General features: G+C 35.2%; 1 protein-coding gene across 4 annotated transcripts in view; it reads left to right on the forward strand.

Annotated features, from left to right (window-relative positions):
* The window catches only part of LOC121384802 (nuclear hormone receptor HR96-like), a 371804-nt gene that overhangs the window by 226562 nt on the left and 117339 nt on the right, over positions 1-27903 (forward strand). For 3 of the 4 annotated variants that reach the window (XM_041515387.1, XM_041515388.1, XM_041515389.1), the window contains one exon: positions 7368-7402. In XM_041515387.1, the coding sequence (XP_041371321.1) occupies positions 7368-7402 (35 nt within the window). Of the gene's footprint in view, positions 1-7367; positions 7403-24407; positions 25409-27903 lie in introns of those variants that run through there. The other variant, XM_041515390.1, reaches the window with a different exon arrangement.

Consider the following 27903-nt stretch of genomic DNA (forward strand, 5'->3'; position numbering starts at 1 on the left):
CCTGTCAGTGGACCCATTGGGCTATTTCTCGCTCCAGCCAGTGCACCATGACTGGTATATCAAAGGCCGTGGTATGTGCTATCCTGTCTGGGATGGTGCATATAAAAGATCCCTTGCTGCTAATTGAAAAGAGTAGACCATGAAGTGGCGACAGTGGGTTTCCTCTCTTAATATCTGTGTCGTCCTTAACCATATGTCCGATGCCATATAACCATAAATAAAATGTGTTGAGTGCATCATTAAATAAAACATTTCCTTCCTACCTTTTATTTCATGGCAGAAATTTAAGCCTGCCCTTGTATGTGCTGTCCTGTCTGTGGGGAAGTGCATATAAAAGAGCCCTTCCTGCTAATGAAACATGTAGCAGATTCCCTCTATGTGTGTCACAGTGACATAATCTTTGCCATATAGAGTAGCTGATGATTAATAAATCAATGTGCTGTAGTGGTGTCTATAAACAAAAGAGACAGACAACAAACAAATCAATGTAGAGGTGTTAGGCCATGCACTACAGTAATCTCTCACTTACAACCACCTCTAACCGGGCACTGTCCTGGACAGACAGCTCAGATAGCTGATTTGAGTGCCCAGGACAGTGTGCTTGAACCTTAATTGAATATAAGCATGAAAATAGATTGTGAAAACAGCTAGAAACTGTTTGATGTAATCTTGTCAGGTTTTGATCGATGTGCTCTGACTCACTGTAACAACGCTTCTTTGTTCACTAATTGAAATTCTGTCCATTATTGTTCACTCGGCATCAAAAAACAACAATTCGTGTATTGACACGTTTTCGTTTTTCGAAAAAAAGAAAAAAAAGAAAGAAAGTAATTAAAATATTATAATCAATTCAGATGCAACAATTAAGCATTTACCTATTAGAATTATCTGTTTCTTGGTGACATATTTAATTAACATTTGGTTTGTGCATAATGACGGAATGAAAATGTTTTAGTATTCAGCAGCAGCGATTAAATTTTGTTACGCAATTGTTTCTCCATTAAACGAGGCCTTCACGTTCGTTTAGTAGATTATTTGTGCATTGTCGTCGATCGTATTCTGCGACAAATCATTTGTTCTGCTTCATGTGGAGAGATTAATCACAGATGAATCAAGTCAATTGTGTCGCAATAATTATATTTACAGCCTTTGGAAGCAAAAAAAATAATTATTTACGACATTTCAAAAAGCCATTATTGGATCAAAATCCAGCTTAGCCCTGTGGCATTGACAGTGTTTGGGGAGAAACATAATTCTTAGTTTATTCCTCTCAATTTCATTTAATTTTGAAAATGTGAATCCTTTGTGGTTAAAATTGGCCAGTGCACATCATGTCTTGTTAGTTCATGTCACTAATCATATTTTAACAAGGTATATAAAATAATAAAAAAATTATTCTTGCTCTTATGTGAAATTTTTTCTTGGGATATGAGGTTTGTTATGTCCGTTCTGTTGTTTCTTCAGGATATTATTATGATTAGTGGTGTTTTTGCTTACATGGTTTAAGGCAAATTTTTGCAGTGAATGTTTAGCGTTTGTATTTTCGTTTCTTTTTTCTTCTTTTTTGACAGCAGTAATTTTTCTCTCTCTTTTTTTCTTTATCTTTTTTGGTTTCATTCTGTTTTCTTTTTTCTTTTTTTATTCATTTAATTTTTTTTTGTCTCTTCATTTGCTGCAGTGCTTTGATTTGGAAGCCTTTATTAAGAAAAATTGAGAGCCATGTTATTTTAAGACATCTAAAGGTTAAAATAAGTGTGCATCCTGTGATAATTGTCCATGTTACCAGTTCCAGTTAACAACATTCTGTTAGCTAGAGGCTATAGAGAAAATATTAGTAGGCTTCATATTTTCCAAGCCTTTGGGCTAGCCATATTACCACAGTTAACCCCACGATTATTATAATCAGTATTGTAATTAATTAATTAATAATAATAAAAAATAGTTTTTAGCCCAGTGGACACTATTAATAAATAAATAAATAAATACAATGTACATCTAAGTAAAAGATGGGTTTTTTTTCAGAAACTTGGAGAATTTATGTTTTTGTTTGAATAATTACACAGATTGTTTGTCATGACAGAAATGTTCTTGAAGTGGAAGCAGCTTGTTGAAACGAAGAGCTTATTAATGGAGCAGGTTGTTTTCTTTGACAGGAAGATTAAGTCATCATGCACGTGTAGGCTATTTTGAACACTTGTCAGCTACTTATTAATGGTAACACTGCGGTCTTCATGAAGATAGAATCATTGGCAGCTACAATACGGCCCAACACGCCAAGATATATGGATTTAATTAACCGGCTAAATTTCTGTTGTCGTGTTGTAGTTTATATTAATCAAGGAGCTGGTATATTTTGTTAAATTATCATGTTTCCTTTGTTTTTACTTTGCCACAAGTTAATGCTTTGCTTTTAATCTGTAAAGTTTTTACTCTCTTCTTTGGCTTGCCTGTAGGTACGGGGGGGGGGCTGTTCCCCTTCTTGAGGACAAAAATGTACAGTTATTTTTTCTACTTGATATAAATAAGATTTTTTTAAAAGGCTTCCAAATCAAAATACATCAGCAAATGAAAAGACAAAAAAGAAAAAAATAACAGAAAAAGAAGAAAAAAGAAAGGAAAATGGAATGAAACCGAAAAGAAACGAAAAAGAGATTGTGCCTCCCTCCCTCCCTCCCTCCCCCCACCCCCAAACTCCATATGACATTCCTACGAACCCATTTGGTTCAAAAATTATATTGATAAATTTCTACATTTTAAAAAAAAGCTTCATAATGTAATGATTTCTCCTCTTTCTGTGAAGAAAGTCGGCAGAAGTCCTATTTGAAATGCTGTTGACCTGCACAGGATCCGTTGTTAGCACAAAACAGTGTGCACTAATGCAATTACAACCGCGGTGTTGCCCTTGATGGCAAAGTCTTCAAAAACCTACAGGAGATATTTTTAACACTGTTACCCAACACACCAGATCCTCAGGAGGAAGTGCTTCACTTCGAAAAGAGAAATGCATTAAAAGATCTTTTAAAACTTGAACGACATTCACTGCTGCTCCACGTAACCAAACGGAAACCTGTCTGAAAGGCGTCATGTGGAAAGTTTAGAACACATTTCAAAAATTAACGCAGATTTTTTTGGCTTAAAATTTTTGTTCTTTATTTTTAAAAAAAAGTTTTTAAGTTAAAAAAATTATTGGTACTTTTTTTTTTCCTAGCACATCTTTTCTGAATAAAGACAGAAGTATTTTAGCCAAGTCATTTGAGCACTTTTTTTTATCATTTGTGTTTAACTTTCCATTTGTGATAGGAAATAGTTTTGAACTGCTGTAGTAGGTCAGAGGGAGAGAAGGGCTGTTCAAAGTGCCAGCTGAGTGGCGTTAAAAACCTCTTGTCGAATAATATTTTCCAAATGGATTGAATGAAATCCTGATTTCTTTGGACTCCCATAAACTCCACTTCCCACTTTCTATAGGGCGTCATTTGCTTTTCATTTAGAATGAGCAAAACGTTAATCGCACTTTGAATCTCAAGTTATTGTTTAAATTCTCTGTAGAGTATTTAAAGTGTCAATAATGTTATATTTTAATAATTGATGTTGAGTAGTTGAATTTTATTTTTAAAAATACTTCTTTTAAGGCCCCCCCCCAAAAAAAATCGTTTGTTTCCGGTCACACGACCGACCCTAAATTTTGCCACCGACCCTGAACTTTTTTTTTTCTGTTGGGATGGGGTGGGGTGGGGGGAAGCACACAGAGAGGTTGTGGTCGCGGATCGACGGTAACATGTGTGGCGATTAAACAGCTTTTATTACAAACTGCTAAATATTGTAGGCCTATAGAGGGAAATATATTGTATTATCGTAACTCCAGTCATCTCATACATTGTAGGTTTATTTTCCAAAAACAACAAAGTGCGATCTCAACAAAACAATCAAGGATTTCTCGATACCACATGCACAGACTACAAGTCATCGCGTTTTTTTCCGCATGTAAAGGTGAAGGTCATTTGAAGAAGACGTGGTACAATTTTCGTTGTTGGCTACTGCTTAGGCTTAGTACCCAGAATTTGTTAATATACACGGGTGTAGCCTGTAGGAAGATACCAAAAAGTGGGGTGGGTGGGCACACACACGTATAAAATTAATATATAAACCATCGATGCTGCTACAAAGTACCCCCTTCCCCGCTTCCTACGCCAGTGATGTAGATAGGCCTATCAACTGCAGAGCATGGGTAATAATTAAATAAACGGAATATTCAAGAATAACCACAAACATTAAACAGTTCACATTTATTTCAGTGTTTCAGTTAATTGGGAATAAATTAATTTGGGTGATTTTAGCATGGGTCCGTTCAATAGGCTAATAAACATTAAAACTATAAGTCCGTCCCACAGGGAACGGCTTAGCCCGAGTACTCTGACTGTAAGAGAGCTAGACGGACATTTGAACATAAACACGCTCTCATTATTTATGTCCAAGTGTCCGTCTAGCTCTCTTACAGTCAGAGTACTCGGGCTAGGAACGCCTTTTTTATTACTATGACATTTACTACAAGTTATTCATTTCTAAGCCGATTGATTTGTAAATTGCACACAAAATTAGTATTGTTTTGTTATTTCCAATACAAGTTGGACAAATCTGTGAAGTTTTTGTGCAGTCATCTACTGACTGGATAAATCTGTGAACTTTTTGTGCAAACATCTATTGACCAACTTGGACAAATTTGTGCAGTCATCCTCTGACAAAACTGGACAAAGCTGTGAAGTTTCTGTGCAGTCATCTACTGACTTTTATTGGTGAAAGGAATAGTTTGAACTTTTTTTGTTTTCCTGTCTTTTGAAAATGGCATGTGAAACTTAAAACTGACATTGACAGTGAGATTGTTTTTATTTCTCTTTGGCTGCAAAGAGTAAACTAAGATTTTTCAGACAGCTTGCCTTCATGTCTTTCATCTTGAGACTGAGTTTTTCTCTGGCAAACACATTTAAGGTAGGGTAACCTTTCTTTGAACAAAAAAAAAATAAAAAATAAAAATAAAAATAAAAAAATAAAAAAAGATCCTACCTACCTACCCTACTTTTTTTGGCCATGTTACCTGAAACAAACTTCTTTTGTTTTTTGGCCTAATGTTAGTTACACAGTGCTGAATTAAAAAATTTAGAATGTGAAGTGTTACAGTTGTCTGTATGTCCGTTCTTCCCATACGTGTTTCTGTTCAAGAGATTTCTGTTTGAGCTGGTCAGATTATTGTTTGGTTGTGTAGTTCATGGGATCAATCCCAGCAGAGTAAACAGATTTAGGTTTGACTCATAAACACCACTATAAATCTTTAATGTCTGTTAGAATGTTTTTAACCTCTAATAGATGTTGATTAAACAATGTGCTTGAATATATCATTTAAAAAGAAAACATACATGATGGGTTTTTGTTTTCTCTAGATACATGTAGCAGGAAGGTGCCAAAAAGGAGGTGGGCACAAATACACAGATATATAAATATAAATAAATGTATATAAACCATCGTTGCTGCTACTGGATCAAGAAAAGTGGGGGGCACAAGCCCCCCTCTCTCCCCCCCCATTTGCCCCACTTCCCCCACTTCCTACGCCAGTGATGTAGCATTTGAAAACTGTCCAGTATCTGCAATAAAAAACCCTTTAATGTTGAAATTGCAACCCCATGACTGACACACCAACCCCATGACTGACACACCAAACCCATGACTGACACACCAACCCCATGGCTGACACACCAACCCCATGACTGACACACCAACCCCATGACTGACACACCAAACCCATGACTTACACACCAACCCCATGACTGACACACCAACCCCATGACTTACACACCAACCCCATGACTTACACACCAACCCCATGACTGACACACCAACCCCATGACTGACACACCAAACCCATGACTTACACACCAACCCCATGACTGACACACCAACCCCATGACTGACACACCAAACCCATGACTGACACACCAACCCCATGACTGACACACCAAACCCATGACTGACATACCAAATGAAAAGACAAAAAGTTTGTTTTGTTCATTGACACCACTAGAGCACAATGATTTATTAATCATTGGCTACTGGATATCTTAGAACTGCTTCATTTTTCCATTAGTAGTAATTAAGGGATCTTTTATATGCACCATCTCACAGACAGGATAGCACATACCATGGCCCTTGGTATACCTGTCATAGTGCACTAGCTTGATCGAGAAATAACCCAATGCATCACCAAATGATTCCAAATTAATAAATATGTATAAGAAAAAGGCTTTTGAACATTACATGTATGTACATGATTTATTTAAACTTATAGCCATTGTTACATTTTGTATATTATAGCCAAAAAGTAAGCACAAAATTAGTTCCTATTTATATTCAAAATGTCATCTATGAACGTTTATATCTTTGTCATTTGTTATATTTTACAAATAGTTTTTTTTTTCTCCTACTGCAGAAATACAATTATAGCTACACATATGTGCAACATTTGTCTTGTCATCCAGTATATTAAGTAAATGATAAACTCCATGCAGTATTTTGTGATGTAACTGATTGTCTAATGGGTATGCTGATAAGAAGGCAGGTGTATGGTGCTGGAGAAAGTGAACATGTCAAAACACATCATATGGAACACTGACTTATATATAGCTTGGTGCGAGGTCGGTTTAAGATCAATCCCCATTGGCGGGCCCATTGGGCCATTTCTTAATTGTTCCAGCCAGTGCACCATGACTAGTATATCAAAGGCCGTGGTATGTGCTATTCTGTCTGTGGAATGGTGCATATAAAAGATCCTTGTTACTAATAGACAAATGTAGTGGCTTTCTTTCGTTTCTTAGTTGGGGGCAGGATGTTGCCCAATGGTAAAGCACTCATTTGATGCACGACTGGTCTAGGATCAATCCCCATCAATGGGCCCATTGGGCTATTTCTCGTTCCAGCCAGTATGTGCACCATGACTAATATATCAAAGGCCATGGTATGTGCTATCCTATCTATGGAATGTATATAAAAAATCCCTTGCTACTAATAGAAAAATACAGCTGGTTTCCTCTCTAAGACTACATGTATGTTAAAATTACCAAATGTTTGACATCCAATGGCCGATGATTAATAAATCAATGTGCTCTAGTGGGGTTGTTAAACAAAAACTTTTTTTTCTTTTCTTAGTCCTGCTTTAAACCCTGATCCCCGATATACTAGATATGTCTAGCAGACACATTGAATATTGGATATTTTAGATATGCTGGACTACAGCTATTAAATATTTACTCCTTTTTTTTCATTATTAGTTGTTATATTTAAATCTGATCATTGATGTTTATTTTATTTTTGCGTTTTTTCAGTGTCTCGATGACAATGACGTGAAAATGGATTTGAGGTAAGAATTTTAATTTTTGTCATCTTGTGTTCATTTATTTTTAATATTAATAGTAAAATTAAATTTCCAACATGATATTGTATTTTTTTATGGCTTATGTTCATGATTAAATTTAGTTTTTCACCATTGATGGAATTAAGGTAAGTCTCTTTTTTCTATTTTTATACACATGTATCTCTATTTTATTTATTACTGGCATGGATGTAATATCCATCATCACGATCAACATGATTTTAATTTTGAAACGCATAACCCTACATTAATACTTTATAAAAGATTACTTGAACTGAGTCTGGATTTGTCAGATATGTAAGGACATCAGTACACAAGGACTGTATGCCAACAGACTTCTATAAAATCCATGATTCTCTCTCAGTCTCTGCCTCGCATGATGCCAGACCCAGCTACAGGGTGATGCTTTGTCTGACTTCAACTAACATGTCACCAATATGTCAGTAGACTTTTCTTTGGCTACAAATAGTGACCAAGGCTATCTGTGGCTTGAGATCAGATTAATAATGCTGGAGTTTGTTTCTTTGCCTACTGAAGTATTGCTCAACAGCCAGGCAGAATCCAGGGCTGTTCTATAAACATTGTGGGGGGGGGGGGGGTGTTGGTGGGAGAATCTAAGATACTGCAGTAAGAGGTCTGTTCTAGAAACATTGTAGGGTGTTGGTAGGAGAATCTAGCATACTGCAGTAAGAGGGCTGTTCTAAAAACATTGTAGGGTGTTGGTAGGAGAATCTAGCATACTGCAGTAAGAGGGCTGTTCTAAAAACATTGTAGGGTGTTGGTAGGAGAATCTAGCATACTGCAGTAAGAGGGCTGTTCTAAAAACATTGTAGGGTGTTGGTAGGAGAATCTAGCATACTGCAGTAAGAGGGCTGTTCTAAAAACATTGTAGGGTGTTGGTAGGAGAATCTAGCATACTGCAGTAAGAGGGCTGTTCTAAAAACATTGTAGGGTGTTGGTAGGAGAATCTAGCATACTGCAGTAAGAGGGCTGTTCTAAAAACATTGTAGGGTGTTGGTAGGAGAATCTAGCATACTGCAGTAAGAGGGCTGTTCTAGAAACATTGTAGGGTGTTGGTAGGAGAATCTAGCATACTGCAGTAAGAGGGCTGTTCTAAAAACATTGTAGGGTGTTGGTAGGAGAATCTAGCATACTGCAGTAAGAGGTCTGTTCTAGAAACATTGTAGGGTGTTGGTAGGAGAATCTAGCATACTGCAGTAAGAGGGCTGTTCTAAAAACATTGTAGGGTGTTGGTAGGAGAATCTAGCATACTGCAGTAAGAGGGCTGTTCTAAAAACATTGTAGGGTGTTGGTAGGAGAATCTAGCATACTGCAGTAAGAGGGCTGTTCTAAAAACATTGTAGGGTGTTGGTAGGAGAATCTAGCATACTGCAGTAAGAGGGCTGTTCTAAAAACATTGTAGGGTGTTGGTAGGAGAATCTAGCATACTGCAGTAAGAGGGCTGTTCTAAAAACATTCTGAGTGGGTGGGTGGTAGGATACTACTGCAATAAGAGTTCTAGAAATATTCTGGAGGGGGGTATTGTGAAAAGAGTAATTGTTTTCTAGTATTTACTTCACATAAAATTGAAATAAATATGAAATTAGGTGTATTTAAAAACATTTACAACAATCCACACAAAATATAATTGTATGACCCCTCCAACCCTCTACATGGTTAATTTTGGAATAGACCTACAGAGACAAATTGGCCAGGCGTTTCTGTAATTCTGGATTTTAGTGGCATCTAAAAGCTGTTCCTGTTGGAGTTTTAAATGAAACATTGACTATAACCTCCACAACCACCCACTCCTACCTTTCAAGACAATTACAGGTCTCCTGGAGTTTTTATTCATTGACTTTGCATCTCTGATCCACATAAATGCTGTTCACCCTCTTTTTACCTGTCTTGTCTTTAGTACCTAGTAATTAGTGATATGTTTAGCAGGTTTAGCTTACAAAGAACAGGTCATATTGTCTTCCATGACATTGGTCATCTTGACATAAATGTAGTCAAATAATGCCTTAATGGTAACCGTGACATGTTTTATGGAAAATCTTCTTTCACGACAGATAATAAGCTGTAGTTGTCATTTACATGTACTGAAATAGAAAATTGCACGTAACATTCAGTGACAAGATGTGACATTTGAGTGAAATCAGAATTTAAAAATTACATATCTTACATATTACACTGTAAGCCAGCTTGACCAGATATTACTTAGCACTCTTTTTAAATTTATTTATTTATTTTTATAATTTTTTTAATTTATATATTTATTAGTCCCCAATCAGAGGGGACTATATGTCTGTCTGTCTGTCTGTCCCGGATGTTTGTTTCTTTTACAATGCCTCAAGATATTGACATGAAATTTTTTTATATAGCTTTACCATGTACTGTTGGTGTTACAGACCAAGTTGGACTTTTTTGGTGATTGACCCATTTTTACAGAGTTATGACCCTTGAACTTACGTGATACGAAAATCTGTATTCTGGACTTTTTTCCGCAATGCCTCAAGATATTGAGATGAAATTCAGTTTATAATATTACCATGTACTGTCACAGATCAAGTTTGACCTTCATGGTGATTTACTAATTTTTTTTACATACGTGTAGTTATGGGTCTTGTTTGGCCCATGCAGTAGGGGACATGTATTGCTTTAACAGTACTCAAAATGCTTATTTATTTATTTATTTTATTAGTCTTATCAACTTACTGTGCTAGCACAACAAAAATGCCATACGACCCTGAGTTACAACCTCCACTGCAGAATTGTCTCCCCTTGCCAGATGTATGTGTAAATGAGTAAAAAGTCTGCCCATGCGCAGGTGTACTACATACATTGGCAAGGGGAGACAATTCTGCAATGGAGGTTATGACTCGGGGTTGTATAGCATTGCTGTTGTGCTAGCACTAGGTAATTATGAATAATGGAATTAGAAAAATCTTTTTCTAAATTTGTGCGATAATGCCACTAGGTCAATGAGACCTCTGCACTGACATCTCTCACCATTAACAATTAAACACTATCCCTTAATCTGGGCAGAGTCTACACAGCCAATATGGTCCAGGATAGCAGACTTTAACCTTAATTGGATATTAGCACAGAAATCATATTTAAAATATGCAAATGAAATGCATACCAAAATACAAGATAATACGTACATTGTACATATAAACATGCATAAAGAAAACAAAAAACATTAGCTGGTACATGCGTGCAGACAGAAGTAAATGATTTAATCTGTTTTAGCAATTTGCAAACACAGCCAATACATTAATTGGAATTTTGACATGATTTACTCATTTGTGAGGGAAATTAAATTCCTTGCACCTAATTGTAACAGTTAATTCCAAAGCCTTTGTGTGTGGGTTTGAGAAAATGGATGTGTTTCAACGACTGAAGTTTGAATGGTTCTGATCTGGCCTTATTTTACCTCACCTAGCAAAGAGCAACCAAGGGAAAGTAATTGTTAAGTTATTTCACAAGTCGCTGAGTGGATCTATGTGCTTGAATGAGAATGTGTTATTAGTGTTCTTCCTCGAACCACTGTCGAAATGATCATCCGCTGATCAATGGCATCATTTGGAAAATGGCACAATCGTGTTTCCATCACACTGCGTAACAGATGCTTCAAACTGTGACCCACTGAGAGAGAGGTGTTGACCCGCTGAGAGAGAGAGAGAGGTGTCATAACTGCCACTGACAGCACAAACATACCATGTAGTACAGCTGGAGATGTTGTAACTGCCACTGACAGCACAAACATACCATGTAGTACAGCTGGAGGTGTTGTAACTGCCACTGACAGCACAAACATATCATGTAGTACAACTGACAGCACAAACATACCGTGCAGAATTGTAGCTGCCTGCCTGGGTGTGCGTGTATGATGCAGTTTTGTATGACCTTTTGTAAGGAAGAGATTTCTTTTCTTTCTTTTTCCTTCTTCTTTTTTTTTTTTTTTTACATGAAACAATAGTCCTACATTTCTGCTTAAAGTCATACTGTCACAGATTTAAGGACCTTATTTCTCTAAAAATTAATAATAAATTGAAATTACATACATTTTTACAGACCAAATCTGACTATTGCATCACTTTAACTACACCATGTTGAAGTGAAATCCATGTCAACCCTCTCAGCAATGTTAGTTTTTGAATTATGGACCATTGCCATAATTGAATTATTTTTACAAAATATCATTAATAAGTGGAGTATGGTGGTTACGTAGATGGTTTAATAAAGTACATTTAGGGACAAATCAAATATCTATATTTTTAAGTAATACTTTGTTAGGCCATGTAATAGGTCAGTGGTCTGTGACAATATGCCCTTAATTGTCTTCTTATGTATTGGATGTTTATTCAGAGACAGATAAACCATTAAGGAAAAGAAGATTTTTGTTTTTAATTTTCCATTTCAAAACAGATTAATAGTTGTTTTAATTTGTAGTTATTTAATATGTATTACTGAATTGTCAAGGAAAATAACAGTGTTAAAAGTCAATATATCATCACATGCACACATATACATTCAGACAAACTTTAATTATGAATTATGACCCACCTCAACCCACCCATTCTAAGGTGGGTTTTTTCTATTTGTTTTTGTAACTCGACTAAAACATAAAGAGTGTATGGTCTTTATATATATGGTCTTATGAATAATTATGTAATCAACATTTTATACATTCGTATGTCTTTGATCGTGTGCATCACAAATTGTAACATATCATCACAACAAAAGTTTATACTTTTAACATACCATATGCAGCAAATTAATCTTACCTACTTATGCACATATAACATTAAAAACAAGTGACTCACTGTGCAGTTATGACTTACCTGTCAGATTTGTGTAACACTACTTAATTCGACCCATTCACATCATGTACATGCTTGTACAAGTGACCAATGACGTCTATTTTTAACAGCAGAAAATTGGGATGACAGCTAACATTTATACATATAGTCTATGATAAGCCCAGCTTAATTTACACCCACATGCATAAAATTATACACTGATGACACCATATATACTGATTGAAAATAATACGGTAACATGGTATTTGGGAGAAAATTATACACTGATGACACCATATATACTGATTGAAAATAATACGGTAACATGGTATTTGGGAGAAAATTATACACTGATGACACCATATATACTGATGGAAAATAATACGGTAACATGGTATTTGGGAGAAAATTATACACTGATGACACCATATATACTGATGGAAAATAATACGGTAACATGGTATTTGGGAGAAAATTATACACTGATGACACCATATATACTGATGGAAAATAATACGGTAACATGGTATTTGGGAGAAAATTATACACTGATGACACCATATATACTGATGGAAAGTAATACGGTAACATGGTATTTGGGAGAAAATTATACACTGATGACACCATATATACTGATGGAAAGTAATACGGTAACATGGTATTTGGGAGAAAATTTAATACATATACAGAACTTTACATACGTTGTTTTCACTTCCTATTTATTGCACGAGTTTATTTTGCGCAAGAATATATACCATGAGACCGTGTTCTTTCACAAAATAAAAACGAGTGCAATAAATAGGAAGCAAAAACAACGTATGTGAAGTTCTGTATTTATTATATACCTTTATATATTATATACGTTTTTAATTTAACATCATAACAACACTTTCTTACATGTATGATCAAAACTCCTTTCATGGATTTACTTAACATTAAGAATCATACTCTGCAGCAGTGTAATGTTTCAGATATGATTTGTAAATCATATATGACGCCAGTAAATAAAAGGCGCTAACTGCAGTAAAAAGAAAAAGGGAATTCCCCATTTAAAAGTTCCAGTCCAGATTTCACATATGTGCGATACAAAATAAATTTATCACATGGTTTCAAAATGTCTTTATCATTATAGTAAGATTGAATAGGTATGTAATAAAGTGCTAGAGTAGTTAATAAGATACATATACACCTGTGTAAAATATGGAAATACAATGTGGAATTTAATGTCAGTACTGTGTGATTGACAGCCGCTAACACGGTTAACTTCCTGATACTGTGGATAAGGCTTTTGGTTAGTCAGTATTTACTGGTAGTATTTATGGGTTCCTGCATTTACCACCAGTATTGGAAGGAAGGAAATGTTTTATTTAACGCTGCACTCAACACATTTTATTTACGATTATATGGCATCAGACATATGGTTAAGGACCACACAGATATTGAGAGAGGAAACCCGCTGTCGCCACTTGATGAGCTACTCTTTTCGATTAGCAGCAAGGGATCTTTTATATGCATCATCCCACAGACAAGATAGCACATACCACAGCCTTTGTTACACTAGTTGTGGAGCACTGGCTCCACTAGTATTGGAGTTGCCATCAAAGATTTTAATTTTAAATAAGCTAGACAACTGCAATACATATTTATTGACTACCTGTTATTAGTGAACTAATAACTGCTTGAAGTAATATATTCTACAAATCCAGACTATTTGTCCTTAATTTTGTGTAAGATTTATCCTTATGTAACAGGAACAAAAAGTTTTTACCTTCTGTTTCCGACAGTTAATTTATCTTGATGGCTTAATTTAAAAACATTTATGTAGCATCAGACGCTCAGAGTTGAATCACAAGTCAATGTTCCCTGGTACGTGACCTGGGCCAGTGTTCGAAAACAATTTGTTTTTGTAACCCAGCCAACTCGAAAATATCACCCCTCACTTCTCTCTCTCTCTCTCTCTCTCTCTCTCTCTCTCTCTCTCTCTCTCTCTCTCTCTCTCTCTCTCTCTCTCTCTCTCTCTCTCTTTTATTTGGTGGGTGGGGGGCTGGAGGGTTTTTTGTGGGGGGGGGGGGGTTTTGTGTTGTTGTTTTTTCAATTATAACTTTCCTCATCTACTTTGTTATCCTTTGTTTCCTTTTTTTTCTTCTTACAATATAATAAAACATAAGTCATTAAAATGAATTCTTAGTTGCTACCTGAAAGCAGTTAAACCCTGGGTTCTTCTTACAATATAATAAAAAATAAGTCATTAAAATGAATTCTTAGTTGCTACCTGAAAGCAGTTAAATCCTGGGTTCTTCTTACAATATAATAAAAAATAAGTCATTAAAATGAATTCTTAGTTGCTACCTGAAAGCAGTTAAATCCTGGGTTCTTCTTATAATATAATAAAAAATAAGTCATTAAAATGAATTCTTAGTTGCTACCTGAAAGTAGTTAAACTCTGGGTTATGCACTTTGTGATGTTTATTTAGGCAGGATACAATGAATTGCTACCTGAAAGCAGTTAAACCCTGGGTTATGCACTTTGTGATGTTTATTTAGGCAGGATGGAATGAATTACACGCAATGGTCCTTTAGCAACCTTTTATTATTTAATTTGCTCTTAACTGTCTTTGTTTTCTCGGAATATCCACAATAATAAAGACTACACTAAAACAAAAAAGTTTAGCAGATTGTTATCATTGCATTGTAATTAAAATACATTAAGCTGCCTTGTATCAAGTCACAATTAAGCGTTTAATTTTGTTGTGAAAATCTCCAGTTACTTATATTGACAAATCCAGTGTGACTTTGAAAGTCACAAAGTTTTTTTTATTTATAACCACATATACCAAATTGATAAACCTTTTTGGTGTGGTATACAAATATAGTTTGGGTGGTTGCCAGATCCAGTTTTATTGGTGTAAAAGTTATAAAACCTTTGTCTTGGATGTTTATAGTAATACTAATAGATGTAATCATAGTTTTAATATAAATGTGTTTACATACATGTACACCTTATAGAAATGAATTGATAACCGTCAGGAGTTCTGCATCTTTTATGTACACGTAACAAGCAAGGCTGAACATGCCATATATAACTTTATTATTTTAGAGAACTCAAACAACTAAAACCAACTAAAGCATTTACTTATTCATAATCGTATTTGTACAAACTAAAGAAATTTGATTAGGTATTATTCTGTAAGAAACAAAGCATGATTACAATATAGTGACATAAATTTAATTATCATAATGAGATTAATCACAATCAAGAAAAGGCTGTTATTAATTATCATGATGAGATTAATCACAATCAAGAAAAGGCTGTTATTAATTATCATGATGAGATTAATCACAATCAAGAAAAGGCTGTTATTAATTATCATGATGAGATTAATCACAATCAAGAAAAGACTGTTATTAATTATCATGATGAGATTAATCACAATCAAGAAAAGGCTGTTATTAATTATCATGATGAGATTAATCACAATCAAGAAAAGACTGTTATTAATTATCATGATGAGATTAATCACAGTCAAGAAAAGGCTGTTATTAATTATCATGATGAGATTAATCACAATCAAGAAAAGACTTATTAATTATCATGATGAGATTAATCACAATCAAGAAAAGGCTGTTATTAATTATCATGATGAGATGAATCACAATCAAGAAAAGACTTATTAATTATCATGATAAGGATGTTATTAATTATCATGATGAGATTAATCACAATCAAGAAAAGGCTGTTATTAATTATCATGATGAGATTAATCACAATCAAGAAAAGGCTGTTATTAATTATCATGATGAGATGAATCACAATCAAGAAAAGGCTGTTATTAATTATCATGATGAGATTAATCACAATCAAGAAAAGGCTGTTATTAATTATCATGATGAGATTAATCACAATCAAGAAAAGGCTGTTATTAATTATCATGATGAGATGAATCACAATCAAGAAAAGGCTGTTATTAATTATCATGATGAGATGAATCACAATCAAGAAAAGGCTGTTATTAATTATCATGATGAGATTAATCACAATCAAGAAAAGGCTGTTATTAATTATCATGATGAGATGAATCACAATCAAGAAAAGGCTGTTATTAATTATCATGATGAGATGAATCACAATCAAGAAAATGCTGTTATTAATTATCATGATGAGATGAATCACAATCAAGAAAAGGCTGTTATTAATTATCATGATAAGGCTGTTATTAATTATCATGATGAGATTAATCACAATCAAGAAAAGACTGTTATTAATTATCATGATGAGATTAATCACAATCAAGAAAAGGCTGTTATTAATTATCTTGATGAGATGAATCACAATCAAGAAAAGGCTGTTGTTAATTATCATGATGCCATAATCATTTGTGTAGTGTATTGAAGGCATTTTTGTTTTTCTGCTGGTGGGATATTATGTCTAATGTCAAACGATTTAAAGGATCCAGAATGATTATGCGCTGAGGGGGTCCTTTGACAGACCCCCAATAGCTGATACGTATTTTTGTGCTGGAGTGATGCTAAACATTCTTTCATTCATTTATTTGTTTGTTTTTTGTCCGTTCGTTTGTCCGTTCCGTTTGTCCATTCGTTCGTCCGTTCGTTCGTTCGTTCGTTCGTTCGTTCGTTCGTTCGTTCGTTCGTTCATTGAGTTTGAACCACCTCAGTGGACCCATTCTCTAATTGGGCTTTTTCCCCATTCCAACCAGTACATCATAACTGATATATCAAAAGCTGTGGTATGTGCTGTCCTGTGTATAGGTGAAAATACATATAAAAGATCTATTGCTACTAACTGAAAAATGTAGCAAATTCCTCTAAGACTATGAGTTAAAAATTATCCATAGTTTGACATCCAACAGCTGATGATAAATAAATAAATGTGTTCTAGTGGTGTTGTTAAACAAAACAAAGTTTTATTTAGTCATATAATTAATCTTGACTATTTTATTTTGTGTCTGTATATGTGCAACTTTAAGTTTTCATTCATCGAGTGGGAATTGATCCTACGATCTTGTAATTTAAAAATAGGCTGTCAAGAAAAATAAACATGAAGTTTTACAAGGTTGCAGTTGATGTGTTACACAGTACAAGTTATAAACACACACAAGTGTAGCCAGTAATAAAAGTTTTGTTTTCATAGCTGCTGCCAGGAAGTCTAAATACCCATTTGGTTTTAATGGAATCTTTATGTAACAAGGTAATAAATAACAAATCACAGTGAAAAAAATGACCAGTTGCTGCCAGAAAATGGCAAAATTAATGATCTGTAATAACTTGGAACTTTATTTGATGTTACATGTGTATGTATAACTACAATTTTACAAGTGTGGGTTTTTTTTGTGTTTTTTTACTATAAGTGTATTTATTGACATGGTTTTTTTTTTTTTTACAAGTGCTTTTTTTATGCTGCATGTGTATGTAGCATTGCAAATATGCTTTTTATCTTTTAAGGATTTCTCAAGAAATCTCAACAGTATTAAGCAAAAAATATAAATAGTCAAATTCAGTTATACACAATTAAAAACACTGGTATTTATATTCTATGGACATTTTCAGTAATGATGGTGATTTAAAAAAAAAAAAAAAAAGTTAAAATGTTTTTTGCTTCTTTTTTTCTGGTTTTTTGTTTGTTTCTTTGGGGTGGTTTTTAAAAATTATTTCGGGGGGTGGGGGGCAAATTTCTCTGATCAAGTTAAGAAACTTCTTTAACAAAAATCTCAAATCCTGGCACACACACACACAGACACACACGTCATAAATAATGAACTGTGGCCATGACCATATATCAATTAATCATGGGCGGTGATAACAGGTTTGTGCTCATCTACAAGTCATTCTTTGTGCGCAGCAGTATATTCACAACCATCAATCAGCACCTGGACAAATCTGGGTAGAAGACGAAACCCAAACATTATCCCAGTCAAAACCCTAATGTCTGCAGATTATAAAACTTTGAGAAAAAAATTAATTAAAAAATTACATTTGATATGAAGGTTGAAGTTCTCTTGAATGCGCACCATTTGTCCATCTCCAGGAGTGGTTCAAAAGTGTATTGGGTTGAAACAACAGCAGTGTGTTTTAATTAGGAGAAATGTTTTGATAGTTAAAGTAAATCATGCATGAACTAGCTGCTGCAGGTTACCGTCAGATGAGTTTATCGGCTTTCATAAACAAAACTCAAAACCTCTCAAGGTCGTCTTATTAACTGATAATATGGGGGGGGGGGGGGGGTTTGTGGGTTTTTTTAAACCTCCTTATCTTGAATAAATAATTTGCACTGTGTCTGCTGTAATAGGTGAAGCTAGAGTTTTCAGTTGAAGTGCTAGAGTTTTCGGTTGAATTGCTAGAATTTTCAGTTGAAATGCTAGATGTGGGGGGGGGGGGGGGGATTGCACAAGAAGTGTTATTGGATGAAGCATTTTCACAATTTCCATGAGGACTTTAAAAAAGACTGGAGTTTTATTTTTCTGTTCCAACCAACTATTATTTCAATAAGATACCAATTCTAAAATAGTCAGTATCATAGATTGAATATTATGGACTCTTCCACAAATAATGGTTTGGATCAGTTTAATTTTTATCCATTTTCTTCCTCACACAAAATATAATTTAAATACATTCTTAATACACTGTAGTTCAGTCCACCCCATGCCCCATCCACCCACCATCACCACCTCCACCACCATCACCACCGCAACCACCACCACCACCATCACCACTACTACTGCAGCCACCACCACCGCAGACACCACCATCGCCACCACCACCATTGTCACCACCACCACCACTGCCACCACCACCGCCACACACATCCATCTCATGAAATCATCTCTGTAACAGGCCAAAATATCAGCCTTATGGCAGTAAAGATTAAATTGGTTTCTGTGAGTTAAAAAAAATCCCATCATAAGACTTGATTGTGAAAAGGATGTTCCATTCGGGTCGACTTGCTCCGCTAGCGACAGCTTGCACGGTGTGAGTGTCACTCAGCTTGATCCTGACGCACACACCATACTGCATAAGAAAGAAAAAAAAATCTTTTGTCATCCGTTATTGGGATTGATTACTTTTATTGTGGCAGAGTTTACTCAACAAAGTGTATATTTTGATACACGTTTTCCAGTCGAGTTGCGCTAATAACTACCTATATTGATGAAAAGGTCTTGGCAGGATTGGAGTTTCCCCCGATATGATTAACACCTCGGTCAGGCTGGGATCACGTCGCACACACTTCATTATTGGCCGCCAGTCTGGCGTGATTTTAACCAAGCGCCATCTTGTCTCACCACGTTATTGAAAAATATAACTCAAGTCTTTCGGTTAGAGTGGCCTGATTAAAAGACATGTCAGATTAACATGGTTAGAGCACAGCATGTCAGGAAATTTAACTAACGTCAAGTTGTGGGTAAATTAGTAGCACACGTCTGTAGCAGTATCATAGCCTCTGGCTACAACAGTGTTTAAAAAAAAGAATAAAATCTCTATATATATTTTCTAAGTGTTTAATCTGTATACATGTACATATATATAAAAGAAAAATATGGCAATGTTAAATATTTTCTTTTAAAAACAAACAAAATATGTGACTAGATATCTATTGTTTCTTTCCCTTTGAAGATAGCAATTTTGTTGTCTTGGCAACCATATTTTAAAATTATGTTATGCATTAAAATGATTTTATATTGTGCATTATAAACAGTGAAAGGCAATTTATTTTAGTTTGCACCCATGTACATGCAGTCCGACTTATTGACATTTAGATTTTTCATTTGTTGGTGTTGTATCACTAGGTAAATGTCACTAAGAAGAAAACTGCAGTTCCTTATTATATGTACAAAGCATTTTGCCATTTAAACAGATACATTGAATTTGTTAAAAGTTTAAGAAGGTAGACTTTACAAAAAATCATTTTATTATCATTTTGTTTAATTATATTACCATGACTATATGGCCCAGTAAGGATACATTCATTTTTAATCTTGTATTTATTTCCCCCACATACATGTATTTTAGACCACACACAAATAAGTAATTTAAATGTATTTTTTAAATTTTATATTCATAAATTCCATCCAGCTGAAATAAATAAATTTTCAAGTATTAAATTATACCTGTGTGTTCAGACACAAATTAGTGAATTAAAAATGTTAAACATTATAGCATCATGAATTCAACCCAGTTAAGATAAATTAATTTCCAAGTATTTATTGCACTTGTGTTTTCAGACTGCACACAAATAAGTGATTTTAAATGTTCTAAAATTATTGCAGCATGAATTCCACTAAGTTAAAATAAATTAATGTTCAAATATTTATTGTACCTGTGTTTTTAGAATGCACACAAATAAGTGAATTTTTTTTAATTATAGCATCCCGAATTCCACTCACTGAAGATAAATTAATTTCCAGGTATTTATTGCACCTGTGTGATCAGACAGCACACAAATATGTGATTGTTGTTATTTTTTTCACTCCTGATTCACCAAACAATAACATTTGTTAGTTGTGACATGCGACACGCATGCAGTTTGAGAACAATCACTGGATCCAGCCCCAGGGCGGAATATTGACCCCGGCAGGGATATGAAAGTAGCAGTGATTATAGTAGATGAATCATAACTCGGACAAAGCTCGCAGTGGGTGTGAATATGTGTGTGTGTGAGTCTCTCTCGGTCACAGTGAACAGAGCTAGCAGAGTCTCATAACTGATTATTGATCTAGAGTCGATCTCAGAGGTGTTACTTTTTAATTTAATACTACAGTATACTTCGTTTGCAAACCTGGCAAACCTGAAAATGCAGTCATCATTGCCATCATAACAGCTGGCTTCTTATCTAGTGTGGGAGTGTTGTTAAACATTAATTAATTTATTTCCATTCCTTCCTTCCTTCCTTCCTTCCTTCCTTCCTTCCTTCAAGTATTCATTCAATTATTCATTCATATATGCAAAAATTATTGTGATTCAGAATGAATAATTTTAAATAAATTAAAGAAAAGTAAATTTATATTCGCATTTGGAAAAAAATGTAGCGGGTTTCCTCTCTAAGATTATATATCCAAATTACCAAATGTTTGACATCTAACAGCCAATGATGGATGGAATTGAAATGATAATTAGAATGTAATGCATGTGTTAAGGTGTTAACTTTAATACCTTCGACAGCTTGTGCTGTTTGAATTGTTTTCACATCTACACAACTGGACACACCGTTCACCTCTTAACCAGCGGACTTTGAATACACTTCTTTTGTTTTCAATTTACTCCAGTTGTATTTTGTTTTCGATGAAAAATTGAGAGGTGCCCACAATGGATTGACCCCAGTGTGCAGAGATCAATTCAGTGTGAGATAAAATTCCACACACACATGAGTATAAATATTTCTCTCTTGTACCGCGTGGTCACAATTATCCAAGTGTTCAATGCATGCTGCACTGGTACCGCGGCATATGTTGCTGGTTGTGTCAAAGGGGCCACGATTCCTCTTAACACTGCCATTCTGCCCAGTTATAAAAACTTCTGCCATGCTGGAATGTCCGATAAAATTGGCACAAAGTGATGGAGAGGAAGGAAAAAGTGTATTCTAGCATACTGGAGGACTTTCGTGGCCGTTTCACTGAAATACCTTAGTCTGCTTACAAAATTAATATCAGCTCTGAAAACTGTTGATACACCAAGCACACATCTAGCTAAACAGATGAGTTTATATACTGTGTGGAGAGTTATCGTAAAAAGATTTTAGTAACTGAGCACACGTACATCTAGTTAAACAGATGAGTTTATACTTTCCTGTGTGGAGAGCTATCGTAAAAAGATTTTAGTAACTGAGCATGCATCTAGTGAAAGAGATGAGTTTATACTTTCCTGTGCAGAGAGTTATCGTAAAAGAAATGTAACTGTTGTATGACTGGCAAAGAACAACGACCGGTGGTTGAAGGAGATGAATGGATTGAGCTGACTTGAATGGATTGAGCTCGACTTGAATGGATTGAGCTCGACTTGAATGGAATGTAGTGGAGTTAACAAGCACACACACAAAACGTACTAATAATTGATCACTTTTAACCTGTGGAGGCTGTGGCTCGTTCTAAATAGCTCGTCAATGTGTGACCACCATGCCAATTAAACGATGTGGCGCATCAGGTCAGTGATCATATTGGAGTAAATCAAGAACAGCATATGTAGAGATTGACCCGGTAAATTACAGATGGGAATCAAGCCCAGGGCAGTTCCGAGGATACGTTCAAAGATAAGTCACCTCCCGGATCAGGCTACGTTATAATTCTGAACAGTTCCGTTAATGTGGGATCAGTGTGTCATTTTATAACACTAACAATCTGGTTAATGTGGGATCATTGTGTCATTTTATAACACTAACAATCTGGTTAATGTGAGATCATTGTGTCATTTTATAACACTAACAATCTGGTTAATGTGAGATCAGTGTGTCATTTAATAACACTAACAATCAGGTTAATCTGTGATTTGAGTGTGGCCATTCATTACTATACTCTGGAGTAAAATTAATTCTCCTATTTTGGTTTGGTGGATGTTTTGCTGTTGGATACAAAAAAAAAAAATCATCATAAAAAATTCTAGTCATGCAAGCAATTTTGGATTCCAGTTCACTCATCAAAGAATTTGTGTTTTTTTAAACCAACCTGTATCAGGATTGATTTTTTTATTTTATGTTATATCAATAATTGATTTTTAAAAATTGGCTGGTTCTGATTTTGATTCTTCAAATTTTTCATGTTTAGCTGTGTAAATAAACTGTTGAAAAGTGATTTCGTGTACTGGAGTTGTAGCTGTAAAGCCAAGAGTTCAACCGATTATACATTTGTTACCGGGACGAACAAATAACGGTTACAGCCCTGTCTAAGACTGGTCTGTTTTATTACTAACGGGTCGTCCTTCTCCGCTGTGTACCAGTGTCATTCAAACAGTCGCAATCACTTGGTCCGGTATCTCGCAGACAAATTCAGTTCCATCGAGAAATTTCAAAAACAATTGCACTTTTATTTACTGGATGCTACAAGTGACTGTTAATAATAATCCTTGCGTGAAAGTGGTTAATGTGATTTGGTGCTGCTTTGGTGCAGTAATGTAGAACAGTGACATATTCACTGCAAGCTACAAGTATCAATTAATAATACCATTGTATGGATGGGAGGTTAAGTTGAATTGGTACAATAACATGGAACTGTAACAGTCAAAAGTGATTATTGATAATATCCTTATATGGATGTGTGGTTAATATAAATTGGTGCTTCTTTGGTACATGCAGTAACACGGAACTGTAACACATTTACTGCAAGCCACAAGTGACTGTTAATAATACCCTTGTATGGTTGTGTGGTTAGTATAAATTGGTGCTTCTTTCGTACATGCAGTAACGCGGAACTGTAACACATTTACAAGTGACAGTTAATAATATCCTTGAAAGGATGTGTGGTTAATATAAGTCAGTACTTCTTTGGTACTGTAACGTGGAACTGTAACACATTTACAAGTGACAGTTAATAATATCCTTGAAAGGATGTGTGGTTAATATAAATAAGTACTGTTTTTGGTACAGTAACCTGGAAATATAATGTAATAATCCTTGTGTGGATGTGTTTAATATGAATCGGTACGTCTTTGGTACAGTAACGTGGAACTGTAATACATTCACTTCCAGCCATAAATGACTATTAATAATATCCTTACATTAATATTAATTGGTACTTCTTTGGTACAGTAATGTGGAACAAGTGACTATTAATAACACCCTTGAATGGATGTGCAGTTAATATGAATTGGTACTCCTTTGGTACAGTGATGTGGAACTATATCACATTTACTATTGACTGTTAATAACACCCTTGAATGGAAGTGTGTTTACTGTAATAACAAATGGTGCTTCTTTGGTACAGTAACGTGCAACAGTAACACATTTACTTCCAGCCATAAATGACTATTAATAACACCCTTGAATGGATGTGAGGTTAATAATATGAACCAGTAAACTTGTTTGGTACAGTAACCCATCCAAACTTGTTTGGTACAGTAACCCATCCAAACTCGTTTGGTACAGTAACCCATCCAAACGGTGGCATTTTGTGTTGTGAGCGGCTCCAATGGGCACTGCACCTGTATTGAAACAAATCACAGGAGATCAATGGAAGACGATGATTTTAATTTACGATTGCCCGCTGCTACAACTGTTTACCCACTGATGTGCTCTTGAGCCACTCTGATTTACGGCCTGCTCTTGGACCGGGTCCTATCATAACGGCTAGCTGCCCATCAAGGAATATTGCTCCACTTTATGTCTGGTGGTGGTGTGTGTGTGAGTGTATACATGTATATCCTAGACAGCTATACAGCTAGCTAACTTGATTCACTTTAACTGAGAGTTGAGTCAGTCACTGGAGAAAACAACCCAAAACCCTAACGTGTGTGAATGTAAAAAGGAAAAAACCTAACGTGTGTGAGTATATACATACACATCCTATGGAGCTTCAGTATACAACTTGATTCACATTTAACTCCCAGAGTTCCATCGGTCACTGGAATAGAGTTCCGTGTAACAAAAAACAACAACAAAAAACCCTAACGTGTGTGAGTGTATACATATACATCCTCAGGAGCTCCAGCATACAGCTAGCTAACTTGATTCACATTTAACTCCCAGAGTTCCATCGGTCACTGGAGTAGAGTTCTGTGTAGCAACCAAAAAAAAAAAAAGTGAAAGTTATTCATCCGTTTGCAAGAGGGAAGAATTACCTCGACATATGGACCTGTGTTTATTTCTGTTGGTGAGGTAGGCTGACTTAACACACAGTGAGATCCGTTGCTGCCTCTAATCACATAGTCACATCCATTTGTGCCACTAAACGTTATGTGTGAACCCCGAGCCGGCTGACACTGTGTTTCTGTTTCGTTATAATACTCATGTGGAGTTTGTGGTGATGGAGGGCCAGGAAACTATGAGACCGTTACAGAGGTAGTTGTTACAGAGCTGCCACATATCAAAGAGATAAAGAAAAAGAGAGAGAACAAACAAACAAAAAAACTTGTGGAAAACTTTGCAAAAGTTGTGTGCGAAGTTTGCAAAAATGTGGAGTATTCTGCATGCATACCAGTATGCAAATATCGGGGCATTTCCAGCATACCCACTCCCTGACCCCAGGGCAAGGTGAGTGTTTACATTAGTAACATAGAGCTGAGCTAGTTTGTAGCTACACCTTCAAGGTGTTTAAGTAATAGTTAGAGAACATCACAACTACATGCTGCATGATGTGGAAATGCTCTTTCCACGTATGTGTAGTGGAAATGCTCTTTCCACGTATGTGTAGTGGAAATGCTCTTTCCACGTATGTGTAGTCAAAATGCTCTTTCCACATATGTGTAATATTTTTATGTTATCGTTTAGTTATGCAAATAGAAGAAAGGTTAATAATACTTAGCACCTCTATACAAATAATTTTTCAGATGGTATATTATTTTTATATGTTTGTTTGTTTATTTGTTTAATTTGTTTGTTTCGTTATTTATTTATTTATTTATTAACTTATCTGTTTACATGTTTGTTTGTTTGTTTATTTATTTATTTATTTATTTATTTATTTATTTATTATTTATTTATTTATTTATTTATTTATTTATTTATTAACTTATCTGTTTACATGTTTGTTTGTTTATTTATTTATTTATTTATTTATTTATTTATATTATACATCAGTGAATTGTCATGCCAGATTTCTGTGTTGTGCATTTTGGTATTTTTGGAAAATACTACGATATTTACAGACATAACAATTGCATTAGAGATAAGATCACAACACAGCTGTTTTCTGTAAACAAATAAACAGCATACTGTGTAGCAGCCTGTCTATATTACTTTCTGTCAGTCAAATGATATTTTTATTGTACAAATAGGGTGGTATAAAATAGCCTACATTACATACAGAGATCACAGTTTAGACATTTTGTTATGACCAACTATTCTGACCATTTACATCTTTATTTGATCTCAAATATTAACTCCTCTCCCCCCACCCCCACCCCTTTCCACCAACATTAAAATCATTTGTGTAAAAACTCTAAATTAGATGATCATAAAGATATATTTGTGGTCTTCAGTTACTGACATTCATTTATTAACACACACTTAGGACATAAACAAAACTAGTATTTAGAAGTACAGGTATTATGTAAACAAAACTAGTATTTAGAAGTACAGGTATTATGTAAACAAAACTAGTACATAAAAGTGCAGGTTTGTTTGGCGCATGACTTTAATTAGTAGAAAAGTAATTATTAATAGAAAACAATCAAATCAATCAATATTATGTGACGTGACTGTTTTGCCTAAACAATTATTCTGTTACATCACCCTTTTAAAAGCATTAGTCTTTTATGGCTAAAACATGATATTTGCCAGACAGTGGCTTGTTGAATGTAAACATTACAAATAGTTTAATCCATGTTAAATCATCACTCCTTATTTTCCATACCAGATAACATATATAGCTATCCCAACTTTTTAAATTTCTTTTTACCTATTTCCATGCTAATATCTGGCTACGGCCCAAGCATGCTTTCCTGGGCACACACACCACAGTTCAGTTATATCTGGGCTGTCTGTCTGTCCAGGTCAGTGGGTTATTGGTTAGTTGTTAATGAGAGAGAAGTCAGTGTAGTGGTCTTACACCTACTCACTGAGTAATTAAACTCACTCTGGATGAGAGCTGGTACCCGGATGCGAACCCAGTACCTACTAGGCGTAAGTCGATTGCTTAATGACTGCACCACTGATGCTGAGGGATGGGGGGGTGGGGGGGGGGGTGTAGCCCAGTGGTCAATCCCCATCTGTGGGCCTATTGGGCTGTTTCTCATTAAAGTCAGTGCACTGCAACTGGTATATCAAAGGCCATGGTACGTGTTATCCTGTCTGTGAGATGGTGTATATAAAAGATTCCTTGCTAGTAATGGAAAAAATGTAGCAGGTTTCCTCTAAGACTATATGTCAAAATAACCATATGTTTCACATCCAATAGCCGATGATTGATAAATCAATGTGCTCTAGTGGTGTCATTAAACAAAACAAACTTTAACTTTAACACCACTGATACTGGTTGTGTGTTTACTGTCCCAACTTACAACTGGAGTGTTCCTAAGCCATTAGACAGTCATAACTAATTACTGATCTCTTTGAAGTGATTACTTCAGTGTGTCTGAAGATATTAAAGCACAAAGCAGAGAACTGTGGTCTCCAGTATTCTCTTTCTACACTATGGCCACTGAATCAGCTGTTACCTGACTGTTTGATTGGACCACCACAGTGATTTAACTGTGTGATCCTAACTGCAGAGGTCAAGAGGCAGGGACAATAATTTATAGCACACACAATAATGGTTCTGGTTTAACAAATTTAATGGTTACATACGTTTAAGTACACTGACTTGAAGAACATAACTGAGAGAAAAGAAGCACACGTAGCTTAGTATATGAAAATAGCAGTTGTGAAGTGGTAGTTGGAATGGGAAATATTGGAGGGCACACACACACACACACACACACACACACACACACACACCAGAGTTAAAAAAACTAATGGATAATTAAAATAGGAAATATCTCAGTTGGTGACAGGACAGCACATATCATGGTCTTTGACAGTACCAGGTA

This window comes from Gigantopelta aegis, chromosome 10 (assembly GCF_016097555.1).
Source record: "Gigantopelta aegis isolate Gae_Host chromosome 10, Gae_host_genome, whole genome shotgun sequence".
Lineage (NCBI taxonomy): Eukaryota > Metazoa > Mollusca > Gastropoda > Neomphalida > Peltospiridae > Gigantopelta > Gigantopelta aegis.